The sequence below is a fragment of the Xenopus laevis genome, chromosome 7L, assembly GCF_017654675.1.
Source record: "Xenopus laevis strain J_2021 chromosome 7L, Xenopus_laevis_v10.1, whole genome shotgun sequence".
In the NCBI taxonomy this organism is placed as follows: domain Eukaryota; kingdom Metazoa; phylum Chordata; class Amphibia; order Anura; family Pipidae; genus Xenopus; species Xenopus laevis.
In genome coordinates this window covers 116,414,367-116,427,715 of record NC_054383.1, presented here as the reverse complement: position 1 = coordinate 116,427,715, position 13,349 = coordinate 116,414,367, and the positions used below count along the sequence as shown (strand labels likewise).

At 40.1% G+C, this 13,349-nt stretch overlaps 1 protein-coding gene across 2 annotated transcripts in view; it reads left to right on the top strand.

The window, feature by feature from the left end:
- LOC108696729 (ras-related protein R-Ras2) overlaps positions 1-13,349 on the top strand; it is a 40,453-nt gene that overhangs the window by 16,888 nt on the left and 10,216 nt on the right. For both annotated transcript variants that reach the window (XM_041569606.1, XM_041569605.1), the window contains exon 2: positions 10,806-10,893. Coding sequence is in view for 1 of the 2 variants with exons in the window: in XM_041569605.1 (XP_041425539.1) it covers positions 10,806-10,893 (88 nt within the window). In the remaining variant the exon portion in view is untranslated. The remainder of the gene's footprint in view (positions 1-10,805; positions 10,894-13,349) is intronic.

Genomic DNA, 13,349 nt, shown 5'->3' with positions numbered 1-13,349 from the left:
AAGTGGAAACTTCGTGCGACTTCGGAAATCGAAGCACGGGAGCGCATTGCCGCAGGCGATTTTTCATTTTAGCAGTTGAAAGGCAGGGGGAAGGCAGTTCGGGGGGGATTGTCGTCCCGAAGAAGAGGGGATTAGTCACCAGGCTACTAAATCTCCCCAAATCTGCCTGTGTGCTTAAGCCCTTAAAATGCTAGTCTCTGTTCTCCCAAGAGACTTGCTTATCTTAAATAGTGACAATGGCTTCTTTGCTTAACTTAAATTGTTACAAAAATAAAAAAAGTGCAGCTGTTGGCTGTTCTAGGCTCTCTGCCAAAAAGGCTCTTTTTTTTTTTTTAATTAAGTTTCAGAAACTTTGTTTTATTTTCTCGAGTGCATCAATGAGTAAGTGGGGATATTTCAATAAGAAACCCGTGACTGCGGGCTGAGCTGTCAAAATCGGTACTGTCCTGCAGAAAATGGGACTGTTGGAAGGTATGATAAAAACTGTACATAGGACTTGATCCCAACTGAGATATAATTAATCCTCATTGAAGGCAAAACAATCTTATTGTGTTTATTTAATGTTTAAATAGTTTTTATAGTAGCCTTAAAGTATATTGATTCAAATGACGGAAGGCACCTTATCCGGAAAACCTCACGTCCTTTGCGTTCCCAAGTAACAGGAACATGTACCTGGATTTCAAGTGTAATGTAAAGTTTTTTTTAGTTTTAAAGAATTCTATATTCTCCAATCTTTTGTGTTTAAATGCTTATTGGAGCATAGGGCTCTAGTTTGTTTGTACCCCCTCACCTCATATTTTGGTGACTGGATAGAAGACATTACTTTCATTAGAAATCTGTGCTCTTGGTTAAATAATAACTCCTTGGTATAATGCTTGCTTGATGTTGCCAAGCAGTAGCTTTTAAAGAATGCATCAATTGGACATAGGAGAACCCTCTAATACAATACATGCAAAATGAATAAATCCAGTTTAATTGACAGATTGCACAGGGCTGCTGTTTTGTTACCAGCAATCGGCTGCCCAGAATGCTAATGCACCCACGGGGCTGCTGGGATGAACATCGGTGCATCAGGTGCTGGTGTGCTAGGGCCTAGCTATGTTCAATGGCTACAAGAACAAATCCTGTCTTCTGCGTGCGTGTGTAGCATGCCTATTGTTGTGTGTTTATACAAACCCATTTCCCAGGGCGCTGTACAGTAGTGGACAATGAGGGCAGGGACATCCGTATGCTGACTAGATGAGTTTCTTTTTCCGTGGGTGGCCCCGCTTCCCTGCCCGTTTGGTCACTGTGAGTAAAGTGAGACTCGGGGTTGTGTGTAGCCGGAAATATGACACACTGCTTGGTATTCCGAGGTCCAAAGCTTGCTATTTCTGGGCAATAAGATTTATGGCCTGTGCAAATAGCAGGATGTTTGTGTTGGATAAGAGACAGAGATATGGCGGTGTGCTTATTGACCCCCCCCCCCCCCAACCCAAGCAATATTTATTTGCCCAAGATTAATGACTGAGGGATCTGAAAGAATTTCAGATAAAGTCCATAATCCTGGAGTCTTGTTATTTTGTGTCAGGTTCTGGAGCATGGTCTGGACCATTCACTGTAACAACTGCTCCCTGTAGTAGGCTTCACCATGAATGACTGCTGCAGCAACAACACCATAGTCACTTATTTAAAGCAACTATAGTAATGCTTCTAATGCAAATACCAGTGCTGGGTAATAGTACAATATATTTAAATTCAATTTGATGTTACTGTCCCTTTAAGGCTATGTAATGCTACACAAGACGTCAGGGTTCACTCTTTGTAATTGGTCAACATTATTTTCTTGGTGCAACCTTCAGGCTTGGAATATTATACCTGGTTTCCTACCATAACAACCAGAAGACAGTTTGATGTCACAATGGGAGAGGAGTCAGAGAAGCCCTGAACAAAAATAGAAGTAATAATAAATTTTTTTATATATATATATATATATATATATATATATATATATATATATATATATATATATATATATATATATATATATATATATATATATATATATATATATATATATATATATATATAGTCAAATACAAGAGTCCTCTGCACTCAACCCATTATCAATATATTTAAGACAGCGACATTTTGTGCATACTGCTACTAAAAAATGCCTTACCCTTTAAACAAAACAGGGATTGTTTGTCCATATATTGCAATATATTTAAGCTGGCCAACTACGTCAAAGTCATCCCATATCTGGCCAGTCCTATGCTCAATTTTATCTGATTCATTAAGAATTCTATTGCTTCATTATACATTTTACAAAGGGACTAGGTATTACCTGCAACTTAACTTGCTGCTTTCAAAGTAAACCTCCATACTTGGCTGCCCTTTTATTAGACACCAGTGGGATCACCTGACTATAGCTGGGAAGGGTGGGAGCTACAACATAGAGCTGGTCACTGCTCCTGTATAAACTATAACAAACAAGGGAAAGTTGTGCTCACCACTATTTTTTAAAACCATTAGGCGGGGGTGCAATGAGGCTGTGACCACAAAATACATATAGTCAAATACAAGAGTCCTCTGCACTCAACCCATTATCAATATATTTAAGACAGCGACATTTTGTGCATACTGCTACTAAAAAATGCCTTACCCTTTAAACAAAACAGGGATTGTTTGTCCATATATTGCAATATATTTATATATATATATATATATATATATATATAAAATATGCCTCCCCTTCACTCTGTTTTTCGGTTGCCAGGGTCACTGACCACAACAGCCAGATAGCAATGTCAAGTTTTCATAGAATCGGTCCATTGATAAGCCTTTTTTTTTAACAAAATCACTTCATGTCAGGGGCTCAAAAGTAATTGGACACTGACTCAAAGGCTATTTCATGGGCAGATGTGGGCAATTCTTTCGTTATGTCATTAACAATGAAGCAGATAAAAGCCCTGGAGTTGATTTGAGGGGGGGGGGTGCTAGTATGTGGAAGATTTTGCTGTGAACAGACAACATGCGGTCAAAGGAGCTCTCCATGCAGGTGAAACAAGCCATCCTTAAGCTGCAAAAACAGAAAAAAACCCATCCGAGAAATTGCTACAATATTAGGAGTGACAAAATCTACAGTTTGGTACATCCTGAGAAGAAAGAAAGCACTGGTGAGCTCAGCGACACAAAAAGACCAGGACGTCAAAGGAAGACAACAGTAATGGTTGATCGCAGAAGCATTTCCATGGTGAAGAAAAAACCCCTTCACAACAGCCAAACAAGTGAACACCATTCTCCAGGAGGTAGGTGTATCGATATCCAAGTCTACCATAAAGAGAAGACTACATGAAAGTAAATATAGAGGGTGCACTGCAAGGTGCAAGCCACTCATAAGCATCAAGAATAGAAAGGCTAGATTGGGACTTTGCTAAAAAAAAAAAAAAATCTAAAAAAGCCAGCACAATTCTGGAAAAACATTCTTTGGACAGACGAAATCAAGATCAACCTCTACCAGAATGATGGCAAGAAAAAAGTATGGAGAAGCTGTGGAACAGCTCATGATCCAAAGCATAGCACATCATCTATAAAACATGGCGGAGACAGTGTGATGGCTTGGGCGTGCCTTGCTGCCAGTGGCACTGGGACACTAGTGTTTATCCATCATGTGACACAGGACAGAAGCAACCGAATGAATTCTGAGCTGTTCAAAAACCTAATGTCTGCTCAAATCCAGCTAAATGCAGTCAAATTGATTGGGAGGCATTTCATAATGACCCAAAACATACAGCCAAAGCAACCCAGGAGTTTATTAAAGCAAAGAAGTGGAATATTCTTGAATGGCCAAGTCAGTCACCTGATCTGAACCCAATTGAGCTGCATTTCACTTGTTGAAGACTAAACTTCGGACAGAAAGGCCCACAAACAAACAGCAACTGAAAGCAGCTGCAGTAAAGGCCTGGCAGAGCATTAGAAAGGGAGAAACGTAGAATCTGGTGATGTCCATGAGTTCAAGACTTCAGGCTGTCATTGGCAGCAAAGGGTTTTCAACCAAGTATTAGAAATGAACATTTTATTTTCAGTTTTTTAATTTGTCCAATTACTTTTGAGCCCCTGAAATGAAGTGATTGTGTTTAAAAAAAAAAAAAAAGAGGTTTTAATTCCTCATATTTTTATGCAATCTTTTTGTTCAACCCACTGAATTAAAGCTGAAAGTCTGCAGTTCAACTGCATCTGAGTTGTTTCGTTTAAAATTAATTGTGATAATGTACAGAACCAAAATTAGAAATAAAAAAGTTGTCTGTCCAAATATTTATGGACCTAACTGTATGAAGTTTATTTAAAGAGAACGTTCACTTTAATGGTTTTGAACAGGTATCGACCATTATCTGATCCTACTACACTGCAGTTGGCCTTGCCACCCTTAGCATTTGGATAGGGCACTGGCACTGGCGTAGGGAATTGAGAGGGGGCAGAGCGCCCCCTCCTTTCTTCCATAAAGGTATCACTGAATAAACAGATTAATGCTAATTGATCTGTAGGTTCATGGGCAAATCGGTCTGTGCATTATCACCCACGCTGGATTATCATCTTTTCACCCACGCTGGAAAATGTATGATTTTGTCCTCAGAAGCCCAGAGTAATAGGTGTGCAGCTTGTGTTTAATCAGACAGTGTACTGCTGCTGTGAATTCCTCATCCTCCTGTGTTGTTCCGTGAAGTGAAATGAAATGTGTGCTTTGTGGCTGACCTGTTTCTGCAAATCATTAACCTCGTGCCTGCAGGACTGTGTGTGTGAAAGGAAGTGTCACCCTGCAATAGAACTTTCTTTTGTCCGGAAAACGTACACGGCTAAATACATTTATATCCTACTTTGGGGGCAAATTCATTTAAAGGGCGACTTTTTGCCTGCGAAGGCTTAGTCACACTTCGTCAGGCTCAAATTCGCTACCACTGTGCTAATTCACTACAATGCAAAGCTGCATCTCGGCAGCCAAACACTGGTGAAGTTTCACTAGCGTAAATTTGTCGATGCACGAACGTGGAGAGCTCAACCTAATCCCAACACACTTGTTGTCATTGTAGGGTGCTAATCCGGAAGACCCTTCCCTCGCATAAGGGTCAGTGGGTAATACTTCCTCCCATGGCAAATTAATAAATTCGTATGGTTTCCACTACCACCTCTATGCTGACGATACTTAGATCTATCTCTCATCTCCTGATCTTAACCCAGAACTCCTAACTTGCGTCTCCTCCTGCCTGTCCGCTATCTCTACCTGGATGTTGCAACGCTACCTTAAATTAAACCTCTCTAAAACTGAAATGGTTCTCTTTCCTCCAACTAACACTAGTAACATCCCCGAAGTATCCATCATAGTTAACAATTCCACTATCACCCCCTCTCCCCAGGCCCGGTGCCTTGGGGTTATCCTAGATTCTGCCCTGTCATTCACTCCTCATATCCAGTCACTTATTAAATCATGTCACTTCCACCTAAGGAACATATCCAAAATACGATCATTTATCACCCAAGACTCTGCCAAAATTCTTATTCACTCTCTCATCATATCGCGTCTAGGCTACTGTAACTCTCTTTTAATTGGCCTCCCCTTTCAGAGACTGTCACCTCTCCAGTCCATAATGAACACTGCTGCGAGGCTCATACACCTCAGCAACCGCTCCTCCTCTGCCTCGCCATTCTGTCAATCCCTGCACTGGCTTCCATTACCTTTCAGAATCAAATTCAAATTAATGACACTGACTTTCAAAGCACTTCATAACTCTGCCCCAACCTACATCTCTGAACTCATCTCTATATACTCACCCACTCGCTTACTACGCTCCTCTACTGACCTACTACTCAACTCTTCTCTCATTACCTCCTCACATGCTCGCATTCAAGACTTTGCAAGGGCTGCACCCCTCCTCTGGAACGCTCTCCCACGGTCTGTCCGACTTTCTCCCAACCTTTCTGCTTTCAAGAAATCTCTGAAAACGCACTTCTTTCGAGAAGCCTACCCTCACTCTGCTTAACTACCAAACGCAACATCACATACAGTACCACATTTCTCACCCACTTAATTCAATCTTGCCCACTCCCACACCTTGTGTATTACTCCCTTCCCTTTAGACTGTATGCCTATGCATAGGGCCTTCCTCACCTTTTTGTACCTGTATTGATTGTGATGTTTGTTACTCCATGTATTCTATGTATGTAATTCATGTGATGTAGTTGTATAATCACATTTACTTTACAATGCTACGCAATATGTTGGCGCTATATAAATACATGTTAATAATAATAAATACAGAAGAAATTCGGATGCACACCTGTAAATTGTAATTGTGTCCAAACGGTGATTTATTAAAGCCCAAAGTATACATCACAAAGGGGCAACGTTTCGGACCCCTCCGGGTCCTTTATCAAGCGTAAATTTGTTAGCGTGAGCATTTTATAGCGAACTTTCGCTAAAGTTCGTTCCTGACTAGCGAAAATTTAACACTTTACCAATTTAAATATGGCGGGTACATATAGGTTGTAAATATGTTTTTATTAGAGATGTTGGTGCAAATGCTTGAAGTGGTCACTTGTTATTAAAAATGGATACGTAAAATAAAGACAAAACCCTCCTAGACCTGAGCCCACCCTAAAACAAATGTGGTGTGCCCCTCAAATGGTTAAAAAAAATTTAAACAAAAACTTCTAACTGTTCCAACTTTTAAAGACAATCCCACCTTAAAATATGAAACGCCAGGGCTTTTATTTTTTTTTTTTTATGACTTTCCGGCATACAGGATATGATGTCACTGACATAAGATTAATGAGGATGTAGCTTCATCATCTTATCAGCCAGGTCTATGCTGGTGAAGGAAACTCTGGCGAAAGGGGTAACGTAATGGGAAATTCGCACTTTAGTGAATTACGTAGAAATTACAGAGTAATGATTGTTCGTCTGGAGATAGGGCGCGAAACTTTGTTGGCAATGTACTCTTTAGATAGCGACTGTTCGTAAATTGGCAATGTCCCTGCGGATGAGAATTCACTTTAATAAATCTGGCCCATTGTTGGCTGCTTTTAGGGGAAGTTTATTTCTTTTTGATGTTTTTGAATATGTCTAATGAAACTGTTAAGAAGTGAATACAGGTAAAGGAAACGTTATCCAGAAACCAGTTATCCTACAAGCTAAATTTCAGAAGGGCCGCCTCCTGTAGGCTCCATTTTATCCAAATAATCCACATTTTTAAAAATGATTTCCTTTTTCTCTGTAATAACAGTAGCATGTACTTGATCCCAACTAAGATATAATTAATCCTTATTGGAAGCAAAATAAGCCTATGGGGTTAATTAAATATATAGATGATTTTCTACTATACTTAAGGTATGAAGATACACATTATGGAAAGATCCATTATTTGGAAAACCCCATGTCCTGAACATTCTGGATTACAGGTACTTTACTTGTATATGATTTTCCTGCAGGCTTCTATACTGGTGTTAACTTTTTAGTTTTATTGCCATTGTCTCTCCTGCTGGCTGGCTAACCTATCTTTATCAAGTCTCATTACCCTTCTATTGTGTTATAATCCACTAACAAGAATCCAGATAGTGATGTGACCTAGCCGGCTGGAGGTGTGGCATGATGCAACTGGGGGGGTGAGGCCAACCAAGCTGAGCAAGAACAATGGACATTTCCAGAACAAGTATGACTCTGTGACTAATACAGAGAATAATTTACCCCAACTGTTTTAAGGGTCAGGGCACACAGGTAGATTTGGGGAGATTAGTCGCCCGGCGACAAATCTCCTCTTCTTCGGGGCGTCTAATCTCCCTGAACTGCCTCCCCTGCCTTCCCTCTGGCTAAAATGTAAATCACCGCCAGGATGGCACCGGGAGCGATTTGTTTTCGGAAGTCGTCTGAGGTTTCTTTGGGCGACTTCGGAAAACGAATTGCTCCGAGTGCCATCCCGGCGGCAATTTACATTTTAGCCAGAGGGGGGAGGCAGTTCAGGGCGACTAATCTCCCCAAATCTGCCTGTGTGCCGTGACCCTAAATTGTAAGGATATTAAAGGCACTGAGGAGTTGCATGACCGTATACAGGCACAAGTCCACAGGACAATGCTTTTTTTTCCCCCAAATACATTATTTGTTTTATATCCACAAGTTTCAGTCAGTCAGATGACACAAATTACCTTACTAAGCACCAATTATAACCAATGACATCACTAAGCGCCATTTATAGGGATGTGTTACAGGATATTCATGGCTCCTGTGTATTTTAAATGCATATAGAGGCAGCTTTGTACCAGCTGGTGTGTTGAAGGGCTCAGTGAGTAAGGAATGCCTGTGAGTCAGTTGTGAAACTTGTGCAGAATGGTCACACATGTACTTGACTATTCCCTTATCTGATTGGTCAATTTGTTACCATGTTGTAGAACAAGGGGTTCCTGACAGGCCCGGACTGGCAATCTGGGGGTTCTGGCAAATGCAAAAGTCTAGAGTGACTGGATGGGAATTATTCAGGCCCCCCAGCTGATATGGTCCCTTTAATAAAGGGCAGCATTAATTTTTATTAAAGGAGAAGGAAAGGTTAAAACTAAGTAAGCCTTATCAGAAAGGTCTATATAAATATACCAGTAAACCCCCAAAGTAATGCTGCTCTGAGTCCCCTGTCAAAAGAAACACAGCATTTCTTTCCTTCTATTGTGTACACATGGGCTTCTGTATCAGACTTCCTGCCTTCAGCTTAAACCTCATTGCCCTGGGCAAGAGCATGCTCAGTTTGCTCTTCTCCCCTCACCCCTCCCTTCTCTACTGTAATCTGAGCCCAGAGCAGGGAGAGACTCTGGCAGGAAGTGATGTCACACCATGTTAATACTGCAGCTCCTATCCTAAACAAACAGAGAGTTTCTAGAGCTGTTTACTCAGGTATGGTAAAACATTCTACAGAATAAATATAACATTTTAGCTTGCACTATTGCAGCTAGTCTATTGGCAATAAAATGCCTCTGTAGCTTTCCTTCTCCTTTAACTTAAAAAAGTGATGTACCCAGTTAAACTCCCTACGGCAATGCAAACGTTCTTTATCTAGAGGTATTATGAGCTTGTCCATTCTAGTTTGGCAGCCCAAGGAAGGGGTGAATTAATGTCCTATAGAACATGTTCCTTCCTGTCCTACATATATTTGGCTTCATGGGAACAGTCTCCTGTAAATGTTGCCTGTTATCAGAGATCTCTTGCAGCAGTTTTAGAATAATTACATTATGAATCTTCACTGTGAGGATCACCAGCTGAATTACACTCCAAAACATATTTCAGCAGCACTCCGGTTCAGTGAAAATATAATTTATTTGTGCAACAAGTGAAGCAATATGTTTTGGAGTTTGGATCAGACCTGAGCAGATAGAGTCACAGTCGGCACCCGACGCTGCAAAGAGTGGTGAGATTGATTGTGTAGCACTACTTTCTGTGTATACCAGTTGAATTACAGCTTCCAGAATATTTTAACAGTCAAAGATTCCCGGTACTTTATTTTAAGTGGAGAGTCACAAATTTAATTCTCCTTATTGGCTAATTTAAAGACATCCTTACATTCCCCGATTTAATCTGGCAGTTTGAACTTGACCATATCATACCTCCCAACATTTTGTAAGTAAAAAGAGGGACAACATTTTTTTTTTGCACGTAGTGCAGCAATTTTTTGGGCCACACCCCTTTATGTGGCCACACCCCCTAATTACCATGTTCATTTTACAAAATTTGGCAGGTTATGAAAGTTTGAAAATATTTCTCCTTATCTAAACTTTTTTTTTGTGTCTCAAAATTGTTACAAAGTATCTTATTTGAACCTGTTGGTTGTTCTGTGTTCTCTGCTAAAAGCCAATTAAGTAAGAAACTTTGTTTCTTTTTCTGACTGTTCAATGCAGAGAAAATAGGGACTTTCCTGTACAAATGAGGGACGGCAGGTTGAGCTGTCAAAAGAGGGACTCCGACTGTCCCTCCGAAAAAGGGACAGTTGGGGAGGTATGACCATATGGGCTTTAGTGGCTCTCTGGGACAAGGCAGATTTATTTTTTTAGGCAGGGTAACTGTTTGACGTTGACTGTCCAAACTGAAAATATTATTTTCCAGTTCCCCTTAGCCCATTTTTGTCCCATGGATGGGGTATTGGCAGAGGCTGAATTGAGAGGGGGGCTTCATCGGATCATTGACTGCATGAATGGCCAAATTACACATTATCCAACTGTGTGGCCGACAGGCTTATCGGTTGGATTGTCTCAAAGTAAATGTCAGAGAGAAGTGATCTGTGCCATATATGTGGCCAATAGCCCCTTTGGGCAGTGTCAAGGCTTGCTGCAGTGCCATCTCTGTTGGTGGGCTAGATTGCCAGGTGATTGACAGCTGGTGATTCAGCTTGGAAGCAGCCAGTTGCTTGAATATTTATGTGCTTAGAGCTGGTCTGCCTCCCTCTCACCACAGTAAATGAAAGTTGGCTATAAATTGCTCCTCAGTGGAGTAACTGAGCTTTCATGTTGCCACATCTAATGGCCAAAAGCCCAAGTATCTCTGATGCCAGCCTATGTGAAAATTATACAGGAAGGCTAAATGGCTCCTGGTAAAATTGCTCATACTGTTTGTGCATGATAGGGGTTCTAAGTTCTATATAAATACATGTTTATAATATTAATAATTACTTACAGCTTTCCCCTATATATATATATATATATATATATATATATATATATATATATATATATATATATATATATATGTGTCTTTATTGCTGGGTTTTAACATTTGATTGCTTCCTTTTCTTTTACAGTCCTATTTTGTTTCGGATTATGACCCGACCATTGAAGATTCTTATACAAAAATTTGTTCAATCGATGGGAAGCAAACAAGGCTGGACAGTGAGTATATATTCTGCACTCTTTATTCAATTACTTGAACTCGCCTTATTTAGAGCTACTGCTTCAGCCTGAATCTCTAGTATCCTTGTGCCATGGACATTTTGCCTTTTCATGTTTGTCAAGTGCAAATCATTTTTGGGATGAGACTAGTAGTGATAACTGGGAGTTTAACTCTGGAACAACTGCGGTGTCTCTCTGGCACTATTCATAGAGAAAGGGGCTAATTTATTATGTCATTTTTTTGTGAGCGCTTTAGATATACTGAAAATATAACAATGTTTCTTAAACAATCGTTAAACATAACAGAATTGTCTGAATCCTTTTCATTATGAATACACAATTTAGATTTTGTGTTGGTGCTTAGAGCGGCTAAGGAGCAGCTCCGAGCTTAAAATTAAAATTAATGTGGTTGAATGTGTCATAAACATTCAGACATATTGACAGATTCATCAGACATGATAAATGTGTTATTTTACCTTTTTTTTTTTGACTGTCAGGAAAATGTTGGTGATAAATGGGGAAATAAGACAGAGTCGGTGGAAACGCTTCTGGAATCCCCAGTTCTGCACCTAAGGTTTCATCATCTGCCCACACACTATGAACTGGCTGATGTGGTGAATTGGATGATGAATTTTCAGACCTCCCTGATTTCTGGACCAACCCATGTCCATAGTACATGGATATGTGTTGGGGTTGGCTGGACACTATATGTGTACCCATAATTGTAATATAATTAATATTAATGGATGGAAGACCAGACCAGTCAGAGAGCTGCTTCATTGTCTTCTTCCAATGTACAGGCAACTTAACTCCCAGTTTCTCTCCGCCACTAAATGGGTGATCGGAGTTGTAGTACTTTTGTATGTGGCAGAGTTTTAGATTTTATTAACAATAATATATTTTATAAATAGTAATAATACATTATTACTGCTAAATGAAATCATGGGTCACCAGCCTCACTCCTACGATAAAATAGGTCAATCAGGCCATCCCAAACCAGTGTGCAGAATAAGCATATTCCCGTAAGGAACTGTACTGTGCAGAGGTGAGACGCTCTAGAATTTCCATCCTGGGCAGGGAAGAGAGATAACATTCCAGGGAGTGGAGGTGAGGTCTCCTGCTTGGGTTTCAATGCAGGGGCAGAGCCCAGGGGAGAAATATCTGGAATGCCTGGAATGTGACACAATGATCTCCATTGCCAAGGAAAGCAGATACAGTACTACTCCCCCCCCCCAAGCTGAGTGCTTGAAGTCACATTTTAAATTGGGGCCACAGAATTCAAGGGAACTCGTTTTCTGTTACATTACCTCAGCCACTATCCTGTGTGCCTGAGCCATTCCTCATCCAGCCGCTTTGTATACACTAGATAGTTGTTTTTTCTGCTGAATATGCTACATATTTGAAATTCCAAGTGGAACATGGATGGATGGGAACTTTCATCTTGCAGTAGGGACACCACAACCACCAGCAGCACATGCGCCACCTGCTGGCAGCAGAGAATAAGAAAGCATTACGGAGTTAAGTTGGATTAGAGGATTTATTATTATTATTGATTATTATTTATTTGTTTCAGCCTGCCAAAAAAACACCGGCAATGTTTCGAAGTACAGGCATGAGCACGTATTTAGCATTTTCAGGCCAGCTTTTTGGGCTAAAAATATATACTCACACCTGCTTATTTTCTCATTCAAGTGAATTTAAAGGGGTTGCTCACTGTTAAGTTAACTTTAGTATGATGTAGAGAGTGAGTTTTAATGTGGAGGAATGTTATGGAAGTCCATTGGTAAAAACTTAAGAGCAGGGTCCGGGGCACCTGGGCCACCCAACATTTACGGTGAGCGAGACATGACTCGTAACAATGATCAATGATTGGTATTGGGACCCACAAAACATTTCATTTCTAAAAGAGGCTTAAGCCGGTAACAGTGCCGGAGCTCTGTTTCTCCTTGAAATCTGATGATGTAGAGAGTGATATCCTGAGACAATTTGCAATTGGTTTTTATTTTTTGGTTTTTCAGATATTTAGCACTCTATTCAGCAGATCTCCAGTTTCGGCAATCTGGTTGCTAGGGTCCATTGATTTGAATTAGGGACTGGAATATGAATAGGAGAGTCTCTGAATAGAAAGATGAGTAATACAAAGTCGCAATAATAATTTAGATGTGGTCAGTGATCCCCCATTTGAAAGCTGGAAAGAGTCAGAAGGTGGCAAATAATTAAAAAAAAATTGTATAAAAAAAAAAAATTTAAATAAAATATAAAGGCCAATTGAAAAGTTGCTTAGAATTAGATATTCTAAAACATACTAAAAGTTCACTTAAAGGTGAACCACCCCAAGCTTCAGGAGACTGAAAAGTGACTTTTGGGGAAATGTAATAAAAGTCAGTAATGGAAAAAATATTCACGATGCGAAAAGTTATGCCTTTGTGAGAACAAATTTGCCTTTGAGGTAATTT